At 41.3% G+C, this 21,123-nt stretch overlaps 1 protein-coding gene across 4 annotated transcripts in view; it reads left to right on the top strand.

Moving 5' to 3' along the window:
* Positions 1 to 20,444, top strand: part of fynb (FYN proto-oncogene, Src family tyrosine kinase b) — a 77,186-nt gene extending 56,742 nt beyond the window's left edge. For 2 of the 4 annotated variants that reach the window (XM_087852640.1, XM_087852641.1), the window contains exons 5-13: positions 2,751 to 2,849; positions 4,450 to 4,553; positions 4,859 to 5,008; positions 9,583 to 9,747; positions 11,405 to 11,584; positions 13,037 to 13,113; positions 13,996 to 14,149; positions 16,655 to 16,786; positions 18,861 to 20,444. In XM_087852640.1, the coding sequence (XP_087708766.1) occupies positions 2,751 to 2,849; positions 4,450 to 4,553; positions 4,859 to 5,008; positions 9,583 to 9,747; positions 11,405 to 11,584; positions 13,037 to 13,113; positions 13,996 to 14,149; positions 16,655 to 16,786; positions 18,861 to 19,069 (1,270 nt within the window). In that variant the 3' untranslated portion in view covers positions 19,070 to 20,444. Of the gene's footprint in view, positions 1 to 2,750; positions 2,850 to 4,449; positions 4,554 to 4,858; positions 5,009 to 9,582; positions 9,748 to 10,081; positions 10,238 to 11,404; positions 11,585 to 13,036; positions 13,114 to 13,995; positions 14,150 to 16,654; positions 16,787 to 18,860 lie in introns of all 4 variants that reach the window. The other 2 variants (XM_087852643.1, XM_087852642.1) reach the window with 2 other exon arrangements.
* Positions 20,445 to 21,123: the final 679 nt, after the last annotated feature.

Raw genomic sequence — 21,123 nt, 5'->3', positions numbered from 1 at the left:
AGAAAGGCAGTAAAAAGCCTTCGTCTGCTCCAGCCTGTCAGAGCTGGCAGTGACTAACAGATGCCCCCGCCTGCCTGGGCAACAAACTAGTTCTGGGAGAGTCTCAGCTGACAGAAGGCAATGTGTCTCCTTTGTGTTACATGATGGCATCCTAAAGGAAACATCCCTGAATGTTTAGAAGCCACTCCCTTCAGCTCAGGTTTTTTATAAGCCACCATTGAGCGTGTTATTGTGTAGCTTCATCAGACATAATAAAGAAAAAGAATCCTACACTACACGACTACACTATTAGTAAATTCAACTCGAATTGTTCTGATCCAACCACAGGCTATGAATAAACGTGTTGTGGTGTGAATGGCCGTCTGTACCACTCGTCTCAGTCGACACAGTGCTGTATTTAATTATACTCTCATCAGCAGTCACCACAGGGAAAGAGGATTTGAATCCATTTGGAGACAGGAGGGAGGTTCCTTGTTTACTCTCGTTGTTATTTTCAGTCTTTTTGTGGTGGTGCAGAGTTGGTTTAAAGGGTTTGTTTCAGGAGACAAAAGAGGCAGCGGGACAGACTGGGGCCCACCCCACCCCGTCTGTTTATGCCTCCCCGGTTCCATGCAAACACACATATCGACATTACACAGAAAAACACATCCTCTTACTGCTGCATACTTTTTACCCTCAGAAGGTTTATTGTTGAGACTTCATGTATGCCTCTCTCCCTCCCTTCCCAAGGGATCCCCTCTGAACAAAGGGAAGCGTGTCTGTTTCTGCCTGGGATGTCGTCCCCAGGCAATCCTCAGCATGGCTTTATTCAGAATAAATGAAGGCTCAGCAACGCCTCTGCGCTCCTCCCCTTTCCTCCACTCCCCTCTCTCTGTCTCTTTCTCTGTCTTATAACCGTCTCTCTCATGCACAGATAAACTCACACACATCTAAAGCCATTCCTTCCCAGTGTATAAGGGACATGATAGTAATAAGTGCAGAGTGGTACAGCGTGTCAGTGAGGCACTGTTTTAGCACAGAGATAGAGAGACGAAGGGTACATTGTTAGATACTACAGCAGCGGTCCCCAACCTTTTTTGCGCCACGGACCAGTTTATGCCCGACAATATTTTCACGGACCGGCCTTTAAGGTGTCGCGGATAAATACAACAAAATAAAACTAGTACCGGTACGGAAAAAAGAAGATTTATTCATACCACACGTGAAAAGACCCAGGAAAACCGAGTTAATGATAAAAACGATAACAAAATAACGCTGAAAACAGATAGAAACCCTGAAAACCATACATTTCACACCTGAGCCTCAACTCTCACGGCTGATACCAAACGACTCACGGACCGGTACTGGTCCGAGGCCTGGGGGTTGGGGACCGCTGTACTACAGTACATTTTTACTTTTGTTGGCAAATCCAATCTGAAACTCTAAACTACTGGTGTGATTCCACCTATCAGTGTTTTGTGATCTCCATACTTTATATTTTTAATATGGGTCAAAAATATTGATTTAGCTACTTATGAAACTATAGTGCAGGACGTTATTAATGTCAAATTCCTTTTTGACATTATAGTCTTCATATCAAGACGTCTATTTTAGAACTTTAGTTATTATTTGATTACAATTGATTGCTTAATATTAATTAAGAAATTGGAGGCCAGCAGTAGTTTTTCAACAAACATTTCAGAGGACTGGGGGAAATAGTGCTTGTCCTTGGAGATTATTTCTAGTAGAACATTATAGAACACTCTAGTGAGCATTTTTCAGACTTTCACGCTGACTTGGTAATTTCAATGGATTCATTTTTCGAGCCAAACTCAAGTTTTCTGATTTTTTAGGTCTAAATAAACAGAACTGAGGCAGCACGGTGGCACGGTGGTTAGCACTGTTGCCGCACAGCAAGAAGGTCATGAGTTCAATTCCAACATCAGGCTGGGGTCTTTCTGTGTGGAGTTTGCATGTTCTCCCCGTGTTTGCGTGGGTTCCCTCCGGGTACTCCGGCTTCCTCCCACCGTCCAAAGACATGCAGCTTGTGGGGATAGGTTAATTGGAAAATCCAAATTGCCACTAGGTGTGAATGTGAGCACGAATGGTTGTCTGTCCTTGTGTGTTGGCCAGGGTGTACCCCGCCTCTCGCCCTATGACAGCTGGGATAGGCTCCAGCACCCCCGCGACCCTAAAAAGGAGAAGCGGAAGCAAATGGATGGATGGATGGATAAACAGAACTGACCAATCAGATGACTGCATTTGGCAACGAGTGTACTTGTAGCTCAAAATGCATCCTGGTTGAATTATTATAATATATTATAATTACTAGTATAGTACTACTTGACCTCAGCCTCTGTGAATTTTATTCTTCTGCCAGATGTGGTGCTTTAACTCGAACTCCTGGTTTAAACCATGAAAGTCTCCTTGCTGCTGCCTTCTCATGAGGATTGGATGAACCCAGAATCTCAGTTTCTTCTTCGTCTCGTTAGGAAACATCAGGACCAGCTTCAGCTTCAAAAAAATACATCTTTATTATATCATCATTATGTTCTTACTTCAGCGGCTAAAATATGCTCTCCTGAACTCATTGAGCTGTTCTTTGATAACGTGCATTTCTTTTAGCTGTTTCTTAATTTTAAACTTATATAGGGATTATAGACTTCTATATATGTTGCACAAGTGAGTGGACCAGAGCGTGTCAGCTTATATAAAATGAAGTTGTATGAATGTTCTCCTTTCCTCACCCTATTCCTCTTTTTGTCTTTCAGTGAAGGGGACTGGTGGGATGCTCGCTCCCTCACTACCGGTGGCAGCGGCTACATTCCCAGTAATTATGTGGCTCCAGTGGACTCTATCCAGGCTGAAGAGTAAGTAGCATATGTGTGTGAGCGTGCACTTGTTCATACCCACTGAGTTTCATCGAGAATGTGCTCCGAAGTACTTTGAGATTAGTGGATGTGAAGCTTCAGACTGACAGCCGCACGTTAACCTTCTGAGAAAGGAAGTTCAGGAGAGAGGAACAGTTTATACTTTATGCTCAAGGCAAGCTTTTCTACTGGCCTTATAAAATGGCATTTATGTGACACTATAAAGAGTATTATGTTTGATTCAGACATCAAATGGATGGATTATTGTATTCTTCCACACAGATGTTTTTCTGAATCAAGATTCAGTCAATTCACTGTGAAGAATTATATTATTCTTGTGCATTTAGCTTTGTAGAGAAGCATTTTCCTACAGTGGTAAGCTAACAAGAGCTCACATAGGACACGAGAATGAAGCACCAGTGGCAGACCTGCCAGTTCTGGTGTTCTCTGGCGAATGCCATTCAAACTATATGGTGTTGGTCTGTCAGCACAGGCCCTGATAAAGGACACTAATGTCAACCTTATAGCATCTGATTCTGGCATGTTGTTGGGAAACATGCACAAGTAGATCACTGGAGGTCATTTTGGAGGGCCCTGCTCACACAAAGAAGTGCATACTGGTCCAGCTTCAGGGTTAGTGCATGTATATATTCCTGCCCAGCTCTTCTCATGTCTCTTGCTACTCCTGAACACTTGTGAGACTGTATTAGGAGATGCAGCAAACCCTGTGTGCCTTTCTAAAAGAGCCAGACTACTTCCTCAACTTGAATGGACTACAGGTACTGTCTCATGCTACCAGTAGTGACAAGGATCCTATTGAAAACAAAAAACGAAAGAAAATTGAGTCAGGGGGACAAGGAGAGAACGACGATCTCTTTTGGAGGTTGTCTTTGTCACGTCTGCCAGGGCAGACGGCATGGAAGGAATGAGGCTGAGGACCCAAGTGGAGGCAAACTGAGACGAATGTGGTATTTTTTTCTATAAAAATGTAGCTAAATGTCTCTAACAAAGCAGTAATTGATGCTGTTATTGATGGAGCTTAGGGTTGTAGTACATCCATCAGTTGAAAGGGCACTTATAATTAACTCAGAAATCTGTGAGGGGAGCAGAGACAGCTGCTGGGTAGTGTTGAGCATGAATCGTTTTCCAAATTATTCCTCTCACGTTGCCATGTTGTGATACTCGAAACAAATATGTAATGTAGGAATGTAGATTGTCAGTGTTACTCTCCATCCATAATATCAGTGTTGACCGTCTCATCATCACTTGATTTCATCATGTGTTACATAATGTTTAAAAGGTCAGCTGGCAGCAGGGCTCTCAGTGATGACATCACAAACCCCGTGTTCCAGTGCTATCATACACATTTTGGCCTCAGGATGTGGATAACAGTGTTGGACAAATGAATGGCCTCTTGAGAATTACGCCTATCTTAACAGTCTTTTAGCATCATCAGACTGTCCGGGATTTTCTGATTCCTTGTCAGAGCCATTTTTGGCAATACCCCTGGAAATAGTAGTACTATGATGTGACCTTATGCATGACTTGAACACAGTGACTGCAGTGTGTCTGTGTTTGACTTCTTTTCCTATATTTGCAGCTGGTACTTTGGTAAACTGGGCCGTAAGGATGCAGAGAGGCAGCTACTGTCTACTGGCAACCCTCGAGGCACCTATCTCATCCGAGAAAGTGAAACCACAAAGGGTAAAAAAAACAACACAGACACACTGACACACATCGACCTGTAAGTGTGTGTGTTTATGCCATGACAGATTTACTACTTAGGAGTAAGAAGTGTTCACAGCTGCCTGATGGTGTAATTACAAGTAGAACGCATGGAGTATTTTCTAAGCTCTCATATTTCCCATAAGACTTTTGTAGTAAAAGTGTAGTGTGATAGCCTCTGCTTTTTGAATAGCACCAGAACTGAATGGGTAGAAGTGAGTACTGAAGTGTTGAATGGGAACTTGGTGTTCAGTGATTCGAACCTCCTGGTCTGTCTTCCTCAGGTGCCTTTTCCTTATCCATACGGGACTGGGATGATCTCAAGGGCGACCACGTCAAGCATTATAAGATCCGCAAGCTAGACAGCGGCGGCTACTACATCACTACCAGGGCTCAGTTTGAAACACTGCAGCAGCTGGTTCAGCACTATTCAGGTAAAATACAAAGATTCTATAATTTGTCGTGTTCTGTAAACTTGTAACTATTTTTGTTTGTTGTGTATTTAAGGTCCACTTAAAAAAAAGGTAGCTTTGCAGTTTGTTCTTGTAAATGTGTGACTGTTCAGTTTGAATGATTTTAGATTGTAATTGCTTCTTCCACATGAGCCACAACAGCGTTCAGTGCCGTTTTGGTTGAATGTCATTAAAGCTGATGGAGAGGTGGAGAATGGCTAAAGGAAGAGTCTGTGCAGGTGTAGAGCTCTTTGTTTCAGAAAACGTTGAATATGAGCCATTGTCATTATTTATTCAAGTAAATTTGAAGAATTTCAAAATATTCTCATTCTGGTCTGTTTGGATTTTCTCCTGTTTCTTAGGACAAAATATAACATGAGATAATACAATATGGTTTTTTATGTTTGTAGAGGTATAGGGCTAAGTTTGTGTGTTAATCCTTATATATTTATATATTTAAAGTATATATACTTATATATTTAGTATTTAAAAGTAGAATGGGAGGCAGAGCCTTTAGTTTTCCGGCCCCTCTTCTGTGGAACCAGCTTAATTCAGGAGACAGACACTATCTGTCTCCCGCTTCAAAGTTTCCTTTTTGCTAAAGCATATAGTTAGGGCTGGATCAGGTGACCCTGAATCCTCCCTTAATTATGCTGCAGTAGGTGTAGGCTGCTGGATGATTCCCATGATCTTCAGTCACCTTTCTGACTCACTATGTGTTAAATAATATTCATAATATTCTAATATTATCTAATATATCTAATATTCTAAACTCTACACTTACAGTACAATGCTTCCACTAAAGCTATTAGTTTTCCCTTTTTTCATATAGATGTATATATGCTGTTAAAAGCTTATGTTTAAGATGGACAACCAGTCAGTCAGTCTAAATGGAGAGGGAACAGAGCTAAAACAGCCTCACTAATGCCGAGTGTAAGATAATAAGAATCAATTTGAACCTAGAAAACCAACCAAATAAGGTAGGTTGATCTTAACAAAAACCGTCCAGTTTTAAATGTGTTTATCCTTTTTACATGCTCCACTTGTCCACCAGGTTTTAGGAAATTCAACTTGGTACTTTCTGCTTCAGTCCAGGTAGACAGGAATGGTCACATAAATTTAAGTTCATTTCAGATAATAATCTGGTAATATTTAATGCTGTACTGGGAAATGCTGAATGTATGATGCAGATGTCAAGAAAGTGCATCGCTGGCCTGAAAACAAGCAGATCAAACGGGAGAAATGCCTTTCCAGACAGACGTTGCCGTAGAGAGATTTGTCGGTGGATGCAGAGCACTGACACTGTGACCCCATTTTCACAAGCCCCAATAGGAAAGTGTTTTGTGTGGTGTCCGTTTCTGTGAATTGATCGAACATGCATTAAGCAAACACTGTTACGCTGTTATTGCATTTTCACATACAGGAATAGAAGATGACTCGTACTGTGAGACACAAAGACATGGCCTGTGTTGGAATACCTGCTAGTTTGTGTCTCACGTGCAACTGGATTCACATTAATTTTTAATGCAGCAAACAAGAGGCCACAGAGAGAGCACTCTGACACCCTGAAGAGCCACTGTGAGCCCATCCTGGTGTTTTGCTTATTACTTGTTAACACGGATTCTGTTTTTCAGCATTTTCTCACTGTCTCACTTCTACTTGTACTTCTTTGAAAGCGTGCTCATTTGTTGTGTTTGATCTCTCTCATTCTGCGTCCCTTTGACTAAGAACGGTGGTTTTCCAGTCACGCTCCAGTTGTCATTGACATATTGATCTCTTGAAGTCCTAAAATCAGTGCCATGGATTTTCTGTATGCTTTAGCGTCATGGCACATTAACTGTCCGTCCTGCACTTTATCGCCACTCTAAATGGCATATGGAGCACACCTTTGCAAATAACCTTGACTCTTTGCAGGGCTTATGCTTTTATTGCTTTCTGCTTTGCGCTATTTTACATGTTGCTGAAGAGCCGAGGAGCATATCGGGCATCGTAGAGCGTTGTTCTGTTCTTCGCATCACCTGCAGGGGTCAGAAAGCAATAACTCTTGGCTGCTAATCTGGCCAAATTCACTAACAGGCTGAGAATCAAACCTAGCATTTCTGCTAGTCACGAGAGAGAAAATTAGAAGCTGCACGTGATCAAATAAAATAGTCAATTTCAAGGAGTACTGAGTTTTGTTTGTTGTTTTGTTTTTAATTTTTATCGTTTTGCATTTTTAGTTATAGAAATCCGATTCCTTAAGTGTGTTTTTACAAATAAATGGCTGCTGTTCATGATGATGCTTTTGCTTTTTGCATCCCACTGATGTCAAGATTACTCTCTGGTCTTTACCTTATAAGGTCAAATGCCTTCTTGTGAATTGGTACCATATAAATAACGTTTTATTAAAATGCATTGATAGAATCAGTGGCTTCAGTGGAACAAATTACAGTAGGAGTGTTGTTACCTGCTCTCACTCATTCACATTCTGGTTGCGTAATAATGTCTTTAAAGGCAACTGACCCAAGAGAAGACCAAGAAACAATCCTCTGAAATGATTTATTGCGATTATAAAACGGTTAACAAGCTAGCCCTGTCTACTTTTATATTCTGTTTATTTATTTTTTTCGTGATAAATTGATTTGATAAGGCACTGAATGGATTTGTGTACGATCCTACCATCATTCTACCAAAACCAGGTGTTGGGAATTGCTCAGGTTTGTAATTGATTAGAGAGCAGAACATAAACTTTAATAACTGTCAGCAATAACACATTTATGAGCAGGCAAAATCGAGTTCAGCAGCATCACAAAGACTAACTTGGTCTTCAAAATAAAATGAGCTTTCCACACTTTTAAGCCGCCACCTCTTTCTGTGAAACATCCTCTGCTTCTGTGTTTTCTCCGTGGAGACGGTGCACATATTGACAGCTTTTATGTCAGTGGAGAATACACAGAGCCGTATTGATGTTTGAGCGGAGCAGCTGTGGCAGCAGGCAGGTGGCCCAGATGGGCTTTGATGGCCGTGTTCCAGGTTTAACACTCCTGTGGGTGAGACGCGGGCCTTTATCTCATCTTTACTGCCCTGTGCAAACACCCTGGGGTCTTACCAGTGACCGTGAGTATAAAACCAAGGGTCACTTTATCATTGCTGTCAAGGCAATATCTAAATATCAGCGTGAGGATGCCTGCGGAAACTCTGACCTAATCCACTGGCTTAATCAGTCGGGGGCAAACATGAGACTTCCTTCAGAGTATAAGAAAGAATGATTTGAACGAGCACATAGATGTCGTGGTGTTATCAGCTAAAGTGACAGCAAACAGGCCTAATCTAAATGGAAAGGGCACTCATCGTCCTAAACAAGTATGGTCGATAATGCTTTTCATAGTACACAAAGTACCTATGATTTAACGTTACATAACTATAAATATATACATTTTCCCGTGCAGCTATCTCTTTACGTAAATGGCCATTGTTATCGTAAACCGTGTGCACGTCGCCATGCCCTTAGCCACAGGGAGCCTTTAGAGCAGTGGTTCTTAACCTTGTTGGAGGTACCGAACCCCACCAGCTTCATATGCGCAGTCACTGAACCCCTCTTCAATGAAAAATAAAATATGATTTTTTTCAAATTCAAGACATAGATATGTTTTTTACTGGTGCACAAAATGAGCCGTGCATGTCACGGCGGAGGCTCTGCCGAACCCCTGAGATCGACTCACCGAACCCCTAGGGTTCGATCGAACCCAGGTTAAGAACCACTGCTTTAGAGTCTTTAGTTCTGCTTGTTGCTATTGAGTGTTGAAGACGTTTACTGTTATAGTGTGTTATACTGTGATACTCTACCAACCCTGGCCAGAAATAACCATTAAAGTCATTTAAATTTCAGCTGTAACTGCAGAGCTAAGTACTGTTTTATTTTAGCTTTCCAGCAACAGATGATGCTTGTGAACTTATAGCACACTCAGAGGTAGACTGCCAACAATTTGAAATGACAACCAACCCCCAGTTTGGCTGTTTGGCTACATGTCAGAGCTGGCGTTTGTATCTCGGCCTGCTGTTTTAACCCCTTCACCACCCCACCCAACAGTCTAGAAATCATTACTCGCTTGTTTTACAGATTGTTGGGAGTTCAGAGGGTAGACTTCCAACTCTAACTATGCTCTGAAATGATATTATAGAAAATGAGAACATTTTAATAGATTTCTATTCGTTTTTGCTATTAGGAAGAATATACTTAACCAGTTGTGAAAAGTTCATCCGCCAGTGCTACATCACAACGCTCTAATTTCATAAGTATGAGACGCGTGTAACTTGTAAGCAAACTGATTGATCTGATGATCAAGATGAATGAAAGAGGCCACATCCTGAATCTTTTCACCTGTAATCAGCTCATGTGCCCTCCAGAAAGTGAAAACAGAGGCGCTGGTTCTCAGCTTTGATGTTTACTATGCTTCCAGTTGTCGTGCTACTCTGAAGCTTGTCTTTGTCTCCTGCAGGGTGCTGCGCTAACCCTCTGTACATCTCCCTCTCTCTGTCTCTGCTCTTTTTTGCGCGTTGCCGTGTGCTGTGTGCAGATCGAGCCGCGGGGCTCTGCTGTCGTTTGGTGGTTCCCTGCCACAAAGGCATGCCCCGCCTCGCTGACCTGTCCGTCAAAACCAAAGACGTGTGGGAGATCCCACGGGAGTCGCTGCAGCTGATCAAGCGTCTCGGGAATGGGCAGTTTGGGGAGGTTTGGATGGGTACGGATCGAGTCGCCTCCGAGTAAGGGGGCCACTCGGAAGGAGCCACACAGAGCTGACGGAGTCACCAGACACAGTCCAAAACACAGGCCAATAATCTGATGGGTTCGATCAAATGAGAACATGGGGCAAAAATGTTGGTAATTCTTAGATTGAGGGTGTTGCCAGTCAAATTGTCCTTGTTTTCCAAACTTTTCTGCCAAAATAATCTGGAAAAATCATCCAGTGTGTCAGGAAACTCTCACAGCCTAAAGGTGGCCTCCTTCCATGTGTACCTCACTGCATGTTCCTTTCCCCTAACCCTGTTTGCCTTACCTCCCCCCCTCCCCTGTAGAGAGTGCGGATGGTTTGTGCTTTAATTTAACGGGCGTGTGTGTGAACTACATCCCTGACACTGTGGGCTTGAGTCATGATGCCTGGGAGATCAGCAGAGACGCACTTGAGTTGGAAGTAAAGCTGGGAACAGGATGTTTTGCCGATGTGTTTTATGGTAAGAAAATTCAAGACAAAACTTTGAACCTTTCACTCTGGCCCACCCCACAAGTACAGGTGGAGAGTCTCCTTTATGCTCATCTATGTATTCATAATTGTGCCAAGAAGCTATTTTGCCATTTCAGATGCAACCTGGAGCTTTCTTATCCCTCTCCAGCACTCCCACAGGATTTTTGTTTTAGTTTCTTAAGACATAAACTATAAAGTCTCTTTGAAAATCAGCTGATACCTATAAGAATAGTTTTCCACCCCACAGTGTATGTTTGCATTCTTATAATATTCCAGTTGAACACTGAGGTGGCCCTGAAAGGTGAAATGCATTGCAGCTTAAGAAAACACCAGCAAACAGAAAATACTCAGCAAAAGTACACACAAACACACACAACAATATTTTTTGTGTGCTTTTGCAGTATTTCTCTATTTGCTGATGGTTTCTCAGTTGCAGTATGTTTGACCTCTCTGGGCCACTGTAGCAGCAGGTTACCAGTCCTGACTTCCAAAATTGAATGCACAGCCATGATGCTACAGAAGCCCACTCTGATATATGAGCTTAATCTTAAATTAAGCCCCTTAAAATAAACAAGTAGGTCAAATTTGTCTTTCCTAAGATTCTTGTATGTTTACTGTAAAAATAATATAAAAAGGGTACTGCTTCAATAAAATAATTGTAGTCATCCATACCTTTACCTACATTCACACACAGTATTTTGATAGAGTGCATATTGGAGGCATAGCCGTGCTGTGTTACAGTCACTGACATGTAACCAGTGAGGAGCTTACAGGCTTGCCTTTGTTGATCATCCTACAAAGGATTATCCGCTCCCATGTTGGCGTATTGTGACTCTTAAAGCCCTGCTGAATCTCTCTCCAAGCCTTTAAAAGCCATTTCAAATCAATGTCCGCTCCAAATCCCGTACACATTTAATTATCCTTCAGCCCAACCACTGTGCATGAAAGATTATTCCCTCAGTCTCCCGATCGCTTCCTGTCTTGCATGTTTATCTCGTTGTCATTTCAAAGCAAGACTTTCCCCATGTTTTTAAACTACACTTGCCTCACACCTGCCAATCATGTCTTCGGGTTAGAGCACAGGGTTGTCAAGCTTGACTTTGAAATGACACGAATGCATTTTCCCACTGTACTGATGCCAGCTTCTGTGTACCAGGAACGTGGAATGGCACCACTAAGGTGGCAGTGAAGACTCTGAAGCCTGGCACGATGTCCCCAGAGTCCTTCCTGGAGGAGGCTCAGATCATGAAGAAACTCCGTCATGATAAGCTGGTGCAGCTTTACGCTGTCGTGTCTGAGGAGCCCATTTACATCGTCACAGAGTACATGGGCAAAGGTAGATGGAACACACCCACAATCCCCAGCTGCTTACTTGCATTTTTCATTGCACCCCAAAAATGCTAGTTATTCACTTGTTAAAAAATAATTATTTTTATAAAATAAGAGTTGATGCAACAGTTTCCTGTTTCAAAATATGCAGTTTCTCTCGCTTTTACAAGCGTCTTATACTATGTAGAGTGATTTTATTGGCAAGAGGTGGCGGTGATGCATATAGAAGAATTTTGTCATCACCATTCAATTACAAAAAGATTAATTTTTACAGCATTTCTGTTGAAAGAAAAAACTAATAATGGAGACACAAGCTTAAAGCCCTGTGTGACAAAAATGGGTTGTAAAGCAGTTGATCTTGTGGTTGCATGTCAGCGAGTTTGCCTCTCTCACCCTTGTGCAGAAACAAAGTGTGAGAGAGGAAAGGACTAACACCAAACAAGAGAAATAGCTCTTGGTATGGTTTTGTGCGCAAGCTGCAGACTCAGAAAACGTAACACAGCCGAGTTTTGCAAAGCAAAGTGAACCATGTTTTATTAGTTTCTATCTAAAATTAATATAATTTCCATTAGTAGAAGAGTTTAAAGTTCTATGTTATGTTGTCTGTTGGTTGTGTCACCAGCTCAGTCCAAGCCCCTGTATGTGTCTTCACTGACCACTATCTCAGTGAAAAGCAAATTATCTGCAGGAGATTCTGAACAGTCCATTCTTATGTGATATCATCTCCTTGCTTTTTGTTGTTGGCATGTACACCAAACAGTAGAACTGTAGAGGAAAGATTAAAGAATAAATTTAGCAAAGTAATCACAATCTGCTGGTTATAGATATATATAATATAAAGCCATAAAAAGCATATATTGTGGCCTAAAAGTGAAACTTGTGGCCAGTTAAAAAAATGGCTGTCAAAGCACTTTGTTCCATTCCAGTCTGAAGAGTGAGCGCTCTGGAATGGCAAACCCTGCCTTTCAAAGAGAGTGGAGATGATTAAGGCCTGCAAAACAGTCCTTCAAAACACTGGAGTTCAGAGAGGCCACAAGAAAGCGTTGTGGACGCGCATTAATCACCAGAGAATGCAAGAATGGAAACTTCAATGTACATTGCTGTGTCTGTTGCGTGCAGAGCCTGCCATATCTAGGTCAGCCAATTAAGCTGGAGAGGAGTGTCTTTAAAAGAGCCGATCCACTGTGGAATTGTATGAATGTAGAAGTTTTTGTGGGGATCTTTTTAGGTCCACCAATCCGATATTTATTTTTGTAGCTAGCGAGCTTTTTGTGGCTTATTTCTAAGAGATATTCACCTGATTTTTCTTCAAGGTTATTTTACTTCAAATTTACAAACACTTCCTGCGTTCCTGTATTGCACAGGGCACAGAAACCAAAACTGATTTAATAAAGTTGTCTTTTATTTATTTTATTGTGCACATGTGTGCTAACATAACATGTTTTTATGCCTACTCCAGGAAGCTTGCTGGACTTTTTAAAGGATGGAGAAGGACGAGGGTTAAAACTGCCTAACCTGGTGGACATGGCTGCACAGGTATGCCACAGACTTCAGGTTATGGTCCTGAAAATGGTCCTGCTATGGCAGCAAAATCTGTTTCTCCAACCATAAATTCCAAAACAGTTAGGACACTGAATAAAATGTAAATATTCAATTCAATTCAGTTTGATTTATATAACAGTACACCCTACAATATGTGGTACTATGAAGTCTTTTAAGCTAAGATAGGGCCTGATTATTCAATATAATCACATATATTCTAATATGTGATTAGAATATGGTCTAACATTGGTTAGATTAGAATATATGTGATATATTCGAATAAATTTAAAATAGATTCTGGATTTAAAAGGGATCCAATGAAGAGAATTACGCTCTCTAGTATTCTCTGTTAGGATTCTTGCTCCAGCATTTTAGAACAACTAAAGGCTAAAGTCCGCCTCTAGTGGCCACTCCAGAAACTGCACTTCTGCATTGGCTCACTTTTTCAACCCCAGAACTTGTGCCAGTAATTCTACAGCTTTTTTCTTTATAAAATATGATTCTACACTGGTTTCAGTGTACCCTTATTGTTGTCCTCTTTTCAAAACAGCAACTTTATGATTGCTCTAATCATGTGATTAGAGGACTTCATTAAGAGATAACTTGAGGGCTTCTATTGTCAATTTCTTTTTATTTGACCCAAATCTTTAGCAAATAGAGAGTCATCAAGAGAGAAGTTGAATCAAACCAATCCAAACTGCAACGACATATCTTACTGAGGGCTGCCCTATCAAAACACAAGCTTTACCTACCATCAGATATAGATATAGATAGATAGATATAGATGCTATTAAATGTATTCTCATGAAGTGAGAGCAACTCACAGTTGAGACAGAAATTTCTTTAGCTATTGTTGCCTTCTGTGCTGTTCTCAAGGTGGCAGCAGGTATGGCCTACATTGAGAGGATGAACTACATCCACAGAGACCTACGCTCTGCTAACATCCTGGTCGGCGACAACCTGGTGTGCAAGATCGCAGACTTTGGCCTGGCAAGGCTCATCGAAGACAACGAATACACGGCTCGACAAGGTAGGGCTTCTAACTGCTTCCCAACTCGCTCAGAAACGATGTTAAATGCACATACTTAATGCTCCCACTCACACAAACTCACATGCTGCCTGACTGCATTAGATCATGGAGGAAATTCGCTCTGGGAGTTGCAAGCTTTGCATTACACCCACAAGAAAATGACTAGCCAGCACAGCCAGTCAGCTCCAAATATTTTTCTCAATAACACAGACATTGAGGGAAGACACTCCCTGCCACAGAGACACAGAGAGATTTTAAACTGGACATCATGTTACTTCACTATTGACCCTTGAAGCCTTTGAGATATTCAGATATCAGGCTGTGCTAGCTGTTCCCTGACTTGGAGAAATCATATTTGTACATTCTGCATTCTGGAAGCATAAATAAATATCCACAGACCTTTTTCTGATCTAATTGCCATTTCATCCATCAATCAATTTTCATCCGCTTACCCAATTCAGGGTCATGGACAAAGTGGAGCCTATTCCAGCTACCGTAGGCAAGAGATGGGGTACAGCCTGGACAGATCGCCAGTCTGTCTCAAAGTCAACGCCCCACCACCAATAATAGATTTTTCTGAAACCAAAATAGAGTTAAAACTATATAAAGGGTTAAGAATATACAGTTTTATTCTGTCTCAGAAAAAGAACAGTTCAAATTGTGCTCAATAGGGAACACAGGGAAAACACCACAGCCAAGTATTCACAAGAAAACTGACAGCCAACAAGAAGGAAACAGTGGTGATTACAGGGAAGAAACAAAATTTAAATCAGGCTGTGAACGCCTTCGTACAAAGAAACGAGGCTTTAAATACACTCAGACACACTAAGTGCTAATAGAGAATAAGACACAGCTGAGGGAAGTAAAACTAATCACAATACACAAGAGACAGATGCTACCAAAATAAAACAAGGAGCGAGGCGCACACAAACACGGAGCTAAACTAAACATAGGCAATCTGACACAGAGGGAAAAGCCAGGAAACACTGAGGGAATACACAACGGTGAAAATCTGAACAGTAAGCAAACTAAGACTTAAGATCATTCATAAGAAACTGAATCTGAGTCACCAAAAACTGAAACACTGCATTAGTTATTTCAGTCTGTGATTTGCCTAGTAAATAACAATATAATAAGATAATTACTTAAGAAAGAAGCAACATAAGATTTTCAAATTGATACCATAAGTATAACATAAGGCCATACATGCCATAACACTGCCTCAGCTGTGTTTGTCTATAACGCGATCATGCTCAGAAGCGCTCTCTCTCTCTCTCTCTCTCTCTCTCTCTCTCTCCATATTTTCTGTTCTTGAGTGCATTAGTGGTTTGCACAGTGTTGTAAACCACCCGTATTTACATTCATGGAGACATTTCTTGATTGCAGACTTTAGCAGTGACACACCTGCCTTCTCAAAAGTGTCCTTGAGAGGAAAGAGGGTGTTTCTTCTGTTTAAAACCAATCAGATTGTTGATTTGGCAGCTTCTAAAGTTCAACACTTTGAATCAACTTCAGATGTAATCTAAGTTTCATTTGTCATGAAATAAAAAGGATACAACCCTCGTCTGGTTATGGAAGTATTTGTCAGTTAAACCTCTTGAATTAAAGCTGAAAATCTGCACTCAACAATGAACTGATTAGAATATATTTGTCAGACGTCGCTGTGACCTCATAAAATAATTCTTGGGTTTAATCCTTTTAATTCAACAAAGGAACATTTTCTTCCACATTTGAACTTTAAATGTGCAGAAAGACAGTTTCATGCAGAATTATGGGTCATGTTAGATTAACGTTTATAACAAATGTACGCGCCAGCACTCAGCATACTGTAAATATCGTCATTTCCCAGCTGGTTAGTTGAAGCTCATAGCAGCTGTTCATGCCATTTCTATGTGCTCAGCAGATACTGTCATTATGTTGTAATTTCTTTCCTCCCTTTGACAAATGAAGTCATTTTGTTGCACACATGTTCTTTGCTCTCTACTAGATGCTTCACTTCACTTTTAAAAGTCAGACCTCTAATGTTTAATCTCTGGTCTCTAATTTCCTTCCTGACTTTTCCCAGGAAGTACTTTTAAAGTTTAATCAGTTACAATCAATGACAGCGTGTGAAGGGGAACCTAAGAGAAAACGTGAATGTTCCTTTTTATCCTCTAATTTTTTTACAGGCTGTATTGCTGGTATCGTTAGCATTGTTCACCCTACCAGCATGGTGAAAGCTCTAACTTAAAAGAGAAAGACCACCACATATACAATAATATGCATTTACACACATACACTCACTCACACACACACACACACATATATATATATATATATATATATATATACACACACACATATATGTATGTACTTTAAAGATAAATTCATCAAGCTAGTTTAAAATGATAAGGGACTGTGAAGGCCCAGTATAACAGAAAAAAGGATCATGTTAAACTGAATAAACCTGAAGTGTAGACATGCTCTCCTTGTTAATGCTAATGTGGTCTCACTGCTCTCCTTCAGGTGCAAAGTTTCCCATCAAGTGGACCGCCCCAGAGGCCGCGTTGTACGGGAAGTTTACCATCAAGTCAGACGTGTGGTCGTTCGGCATCCTGCTGACGGAGCTGGTCACCAAGGGTCGGGTGCCTTACCCAGGTAAGGAAGGGGAAAGGTCAAACGGTACAGTAGAAGCTAAGCTCTGCTCTCTCAGCTGCTTTCACCTTGAGCCGCTCAGTCTACACTGATTAAGGGGCTAGATAAAGGGGAACTGCGAAACACTGAGCAGTTACCAAAGTACACACAGCTATCACAACAGGCAGCTCCTGCTGCTGTTTATGGGATTAAAATGTTCCTTTACGCTTGGGTAACCTTCGATTCCCTGCCAGAATATGAGCTAACCCTTAATTACTTCTGCTGCCCTGTGGGACAAGATACATTTTCCACAGAAACAAAAAGAAAGAGACTGGGAGAGGCTGGGGCGTACTCCGTATACAGCTCCATGCAGGGAGGGGGAACACATGTTTGACCAGATGGTGCTGGTGGGCTGGTTCTGCTGTAGAGAGAAGGTGAGGACGGTTAGCTTGCAAGTGAGCTGAGGGGAAAGCAGCACCTTAACAGCTTTATAAGGTAGTGGACAAAATAGCAGAAAAATGGACTCAAGAAAGAGAACTATCCTACCCAGGAGACTCTTGAGATGAAGATTATTGCCCGATTCAGTTAAAAACTGGAAGATTTCTCAGATCATCTGGAAAGTGACCCCTTAGAATTCAGCTGTTTTTAAGAAGGGAAAAGACATCATTTGAATTTACATTGAATTTTATCTGATCTCAGGGTCAAAATTATACAACATCTGTAAAATTTGGTTAAATGTCTCGTGGCAAGTTTTACTTCAACACTTTTGGGAGCCAACAACAAGCTTCTAGCATAATTCAGACTGGATATTTGACTGTTCATTGAAGTAGGTTGGCATGAAGCATAGTCCACAAATTTTAATAGGCATGAGGTTGGTGTGTTGGGAAGGCCTCTGTGTTAGAACACAGTTTCAATTTTCTGGCTGTTACTTTGCCATGAAGTTGGAGAATTTGGAGGTAGTCCATTATTCCGTTCAATTTGTGCAATGTACCACGAGCCTCTAGCAGCACAACATCCCATGAGCATGACGCTACCACCACCATGCTTGACACTGTTACAGAGTTCAGCTTTGCCTCATCTTTACTACTGCAATAATATCTCTCATCATTGTGGCCAACTAATTCAATTCTTTGTCCCATTTGACCATAAAGCTTTTCTCCAGAAGGCATTTGGCTTCAAATTTTAGTCAACCACTGAGGGCAATGACTCTGTGTTCCAGCAGATTCCAGTTTTTGGCAGGTTTCGAGCCACAGTGGATCATGAGTTGTTCCTAAACAACCTAACCAATGTTAGACCATCAGAATAACTTTTACTTGAGTACAGTTGTTTCAACTGATGATCTGAATCAGCACTCGTCTAAAATGGCTCCAGAAGACCTTCCCAACTTGTATAAATCTACAATTCTTCGTTGAGTTCCTTGTCCTTTCCCATTGTTCTGTATTGGTCAATATAAGGCTGCAACAATGCATTGAGTAACTCGAATAACTTGATTACAAAATGAGGGATTACAAAGAGCGAAGAGATGGGATTAAAGAAATTAAAGAGATGGTGAGCTCAGGTGGAGTCAAAAAAGGGGTTTTCTAGCATCCAGAACAACCAGCTGTAATCAACATTCAAATCTTTACTGAGAAAAAGCCGACAGGAATACTTCATCAAAGCACCTGATTAACAACCTCCAACATGAAGAAAAACAAACTTTGTAGCTGCTTCCATCTACTGCTGTGTGTCTGTTTGATCACCTACTGAAAAGAAAATAAGCAAAAAGAGAAGAACACAGTAGGGTGACCACAGCAACAACCAACATAAGCATAAGTGCCAGTAAATAATGAATACTGAATGTTACTGAGGAGCACTTAAGACCAACAACGCACGACATGTTCAGACATGTTTATTTCAAAACTTTAGTAACACTATTTTGTAGATTTTGCTTTCTGTACCCACTTCTTCAGTTAGAGGTTTTAATTAAACAGATATTCATTAAACAGCCCTTTGCAGATTCAGCACGTTAAGCACTGATTTTTTGAATTTGATCACTGCGTGATCCCAGGCAGAGCTCCCGAGCGCTCTTTCTCACCTGCTTCCTGCATTTAATTTTCAGGTATGAACAACCGAGAGGTGCTGGAGCAGGTGGAGCGGGGCTACAGGATGCCGTGCCCACAGGACTGCCCCATTTCGCTGCACGAGCTGATGCTACAGTGCTGGAAGAAGGACGCAGAGGAGCGGCCCACCTTTGAGTACTTGCAAGCCTTCTTGGAAGACTACTTCACAGCCACCGAGCCTCAGTACCAGCCTGGGGACAACCTCTAACCCACCGCTACCACCCCCCACACCCTGTTCTTGCTTTCTCTCTCTGTCTCTCTCTCTCTCCCTCTCTCTCTCTCGGGGTCAGCTCAAGGCCTGGACACGATTAGCTACAGCAGTGTTATATAAAAAACAAAAACAAAAAAACTATGGATCCTTTTCAGCCTGGCCTTTTTATGTTAGGGATGTGTACAGCTCCCTCAGCTCAACTTGGGTTCCAATACAAACCCCCTGACGACACCGCCCTCAGTCTCCGACACGCCCCCCTAGTGTCTGAACTCTGTAAATGCCATAGTTAACAAAGCTGATGGAACTGGGGTTAACTGGGGGTTGTGCTAATGCAGTTCCTTGTATTCAATGTAAATAAGAAAAGCTTGTTTTAGTTTGTCTGCTTCCGTTTCAGATTTTATTTTCTTCTGCACAAAAGTAATAATAATGATAAAAGAAAGTCAAGTACCTGAGGAGGCACAGTTAATCTGTATGTGTATTATACTGTAGCTTCTCTATTATTTTCTAGAGATTGAATTGGAAGGCTCTATATTTTTTCTCATTTCCTATAAAAGAGAATTCATCGCTTTATTCTCTACTTTTCAGTTACACGTGTTATTGCATAAAGTTTCTCCTGGTGAGCATGACACAGTCCACCTCTTTTTTCTTCTTCTTTTTTTTGCCTTCCCGTCACAAAAGCTTCTAGTTAGGCTGCTGCTGCTGCAGGTTCTTTTACAAACGATCTGCCACATTTTTGTAAATCACAGCAACGTACAAGGATTTTGACATATCCCTCATTGCTATTTGGGTGGAAATGTTTCTGTCTTTATACCACTGGTGTGTTATTTTGTAGCTGGGAGACAAGAAGGATTTTCATTTAAGAGTATAAATGTCTTTGATTGAGAATCTTCATTTTGAAACAGATCGTGGGGTTTTTCCTCCTGCACGTCCTCCACCCGAGCCTGCAGGATCAACAGGCTGCACCTGAACCAGGACCATCTTACCTCCTGAGCTGCTTCTTCTTTTATGTTTAAGTGACATGATTATATTGAGTCTTTGATTTTATTTAACCCTTTTAGGTGATCCTTCGAGAGACATTTGGACTATATGATCAGGGGAGCTCTGGACCAGTTCATGTCACAGGAGTCTGAATGTGAAACGCATTGAAAATAAATTGAAACCAGCTCTGGTCTGGTCTGGTCTTAATGCAGATGGTATCACAGCCTTTGGTAAATCCTCATTTTTCAGTTGTACAGCTAAATGGGTTTTAAGTGTCGCTAACTTCTCTCCTTTGTATCTTTCATTTCCATTTTTTATTAACATGACTCGTTTTGTTAATTCAGTGATTTGGCATTTGGAACTCAGAAAAGACCAATAAACATTTTACACTCTTTCCAAGACACTTATTATGACCAATGCCAGTGTTTTACATGTATGTGTGCACCTGCCTGAGAAACCAAGAGAAACTGCATGCTCACAGAGCAAGAGAGCCAGTGGCAGCCAGGCCCTCACCTACTTTCCCTGTGCCCTCACACAACTTGAAGTGGTCAAAAGGTGGAGCTGAAAAGAGAGAAAGAGAAACTAAAAATAGATGCAGCAAAATGTGACAAATTAACTGACATGTTAGTACCAGCACAACTGGTAACAAACCCTCACAGTCACAGGAGGCTGCTGTGGCTAGCAGCAGAGCAGGAGGAGGAATTTTATTCTGGATCTGGTTGTGACATATACTATAAAAACTAAAGATTTTATAGTATTCCCTGAAAACCTTCATTTGTCTTTTCTTAAAAACATGGATTACACAGCAGTAGCAAATACATTACATTACTGTAGATGTCTTTCTGAAATTGCTGTAGCTAAGTTAAGGATATAATCCGCCTGCTGTTATCCTCTTCAATGAAATGTGCCAACACCGTGGGAGTTTAGTTTAGGTAGCTGCTCTGCTCTATGCCTGATTATCATGTTAATAGTGTGACATTCTCACTGCGTACAATTCTTGCTGGTACGCAGTGAATAACTTCAGTAATCACTTTGTTCAAACCAGTCTGTCTGTCAGATTCCATTCCTAGACT

Source organism: Neolamprologus brichardi, chromosome 15, assembly GCF_056152115.1.
Source record: "Neolamprologus brichardi isolate AB-2024 chromosome 15, ASM5615211v1, whole genome shotgun sequence".
NCBI classification, from domain to species: Eukaryota; Metazoa; Chordata; class Actinopteri; order Cichliformes; family Cichlidae; genus Neolamprologus; species Neolamprologus brichardi.
The sequence above is the reverse complement of the archived record's forward strand: the minus strand, read 5'-3'. Positions and strand labels throughout refer to the sequence as shown.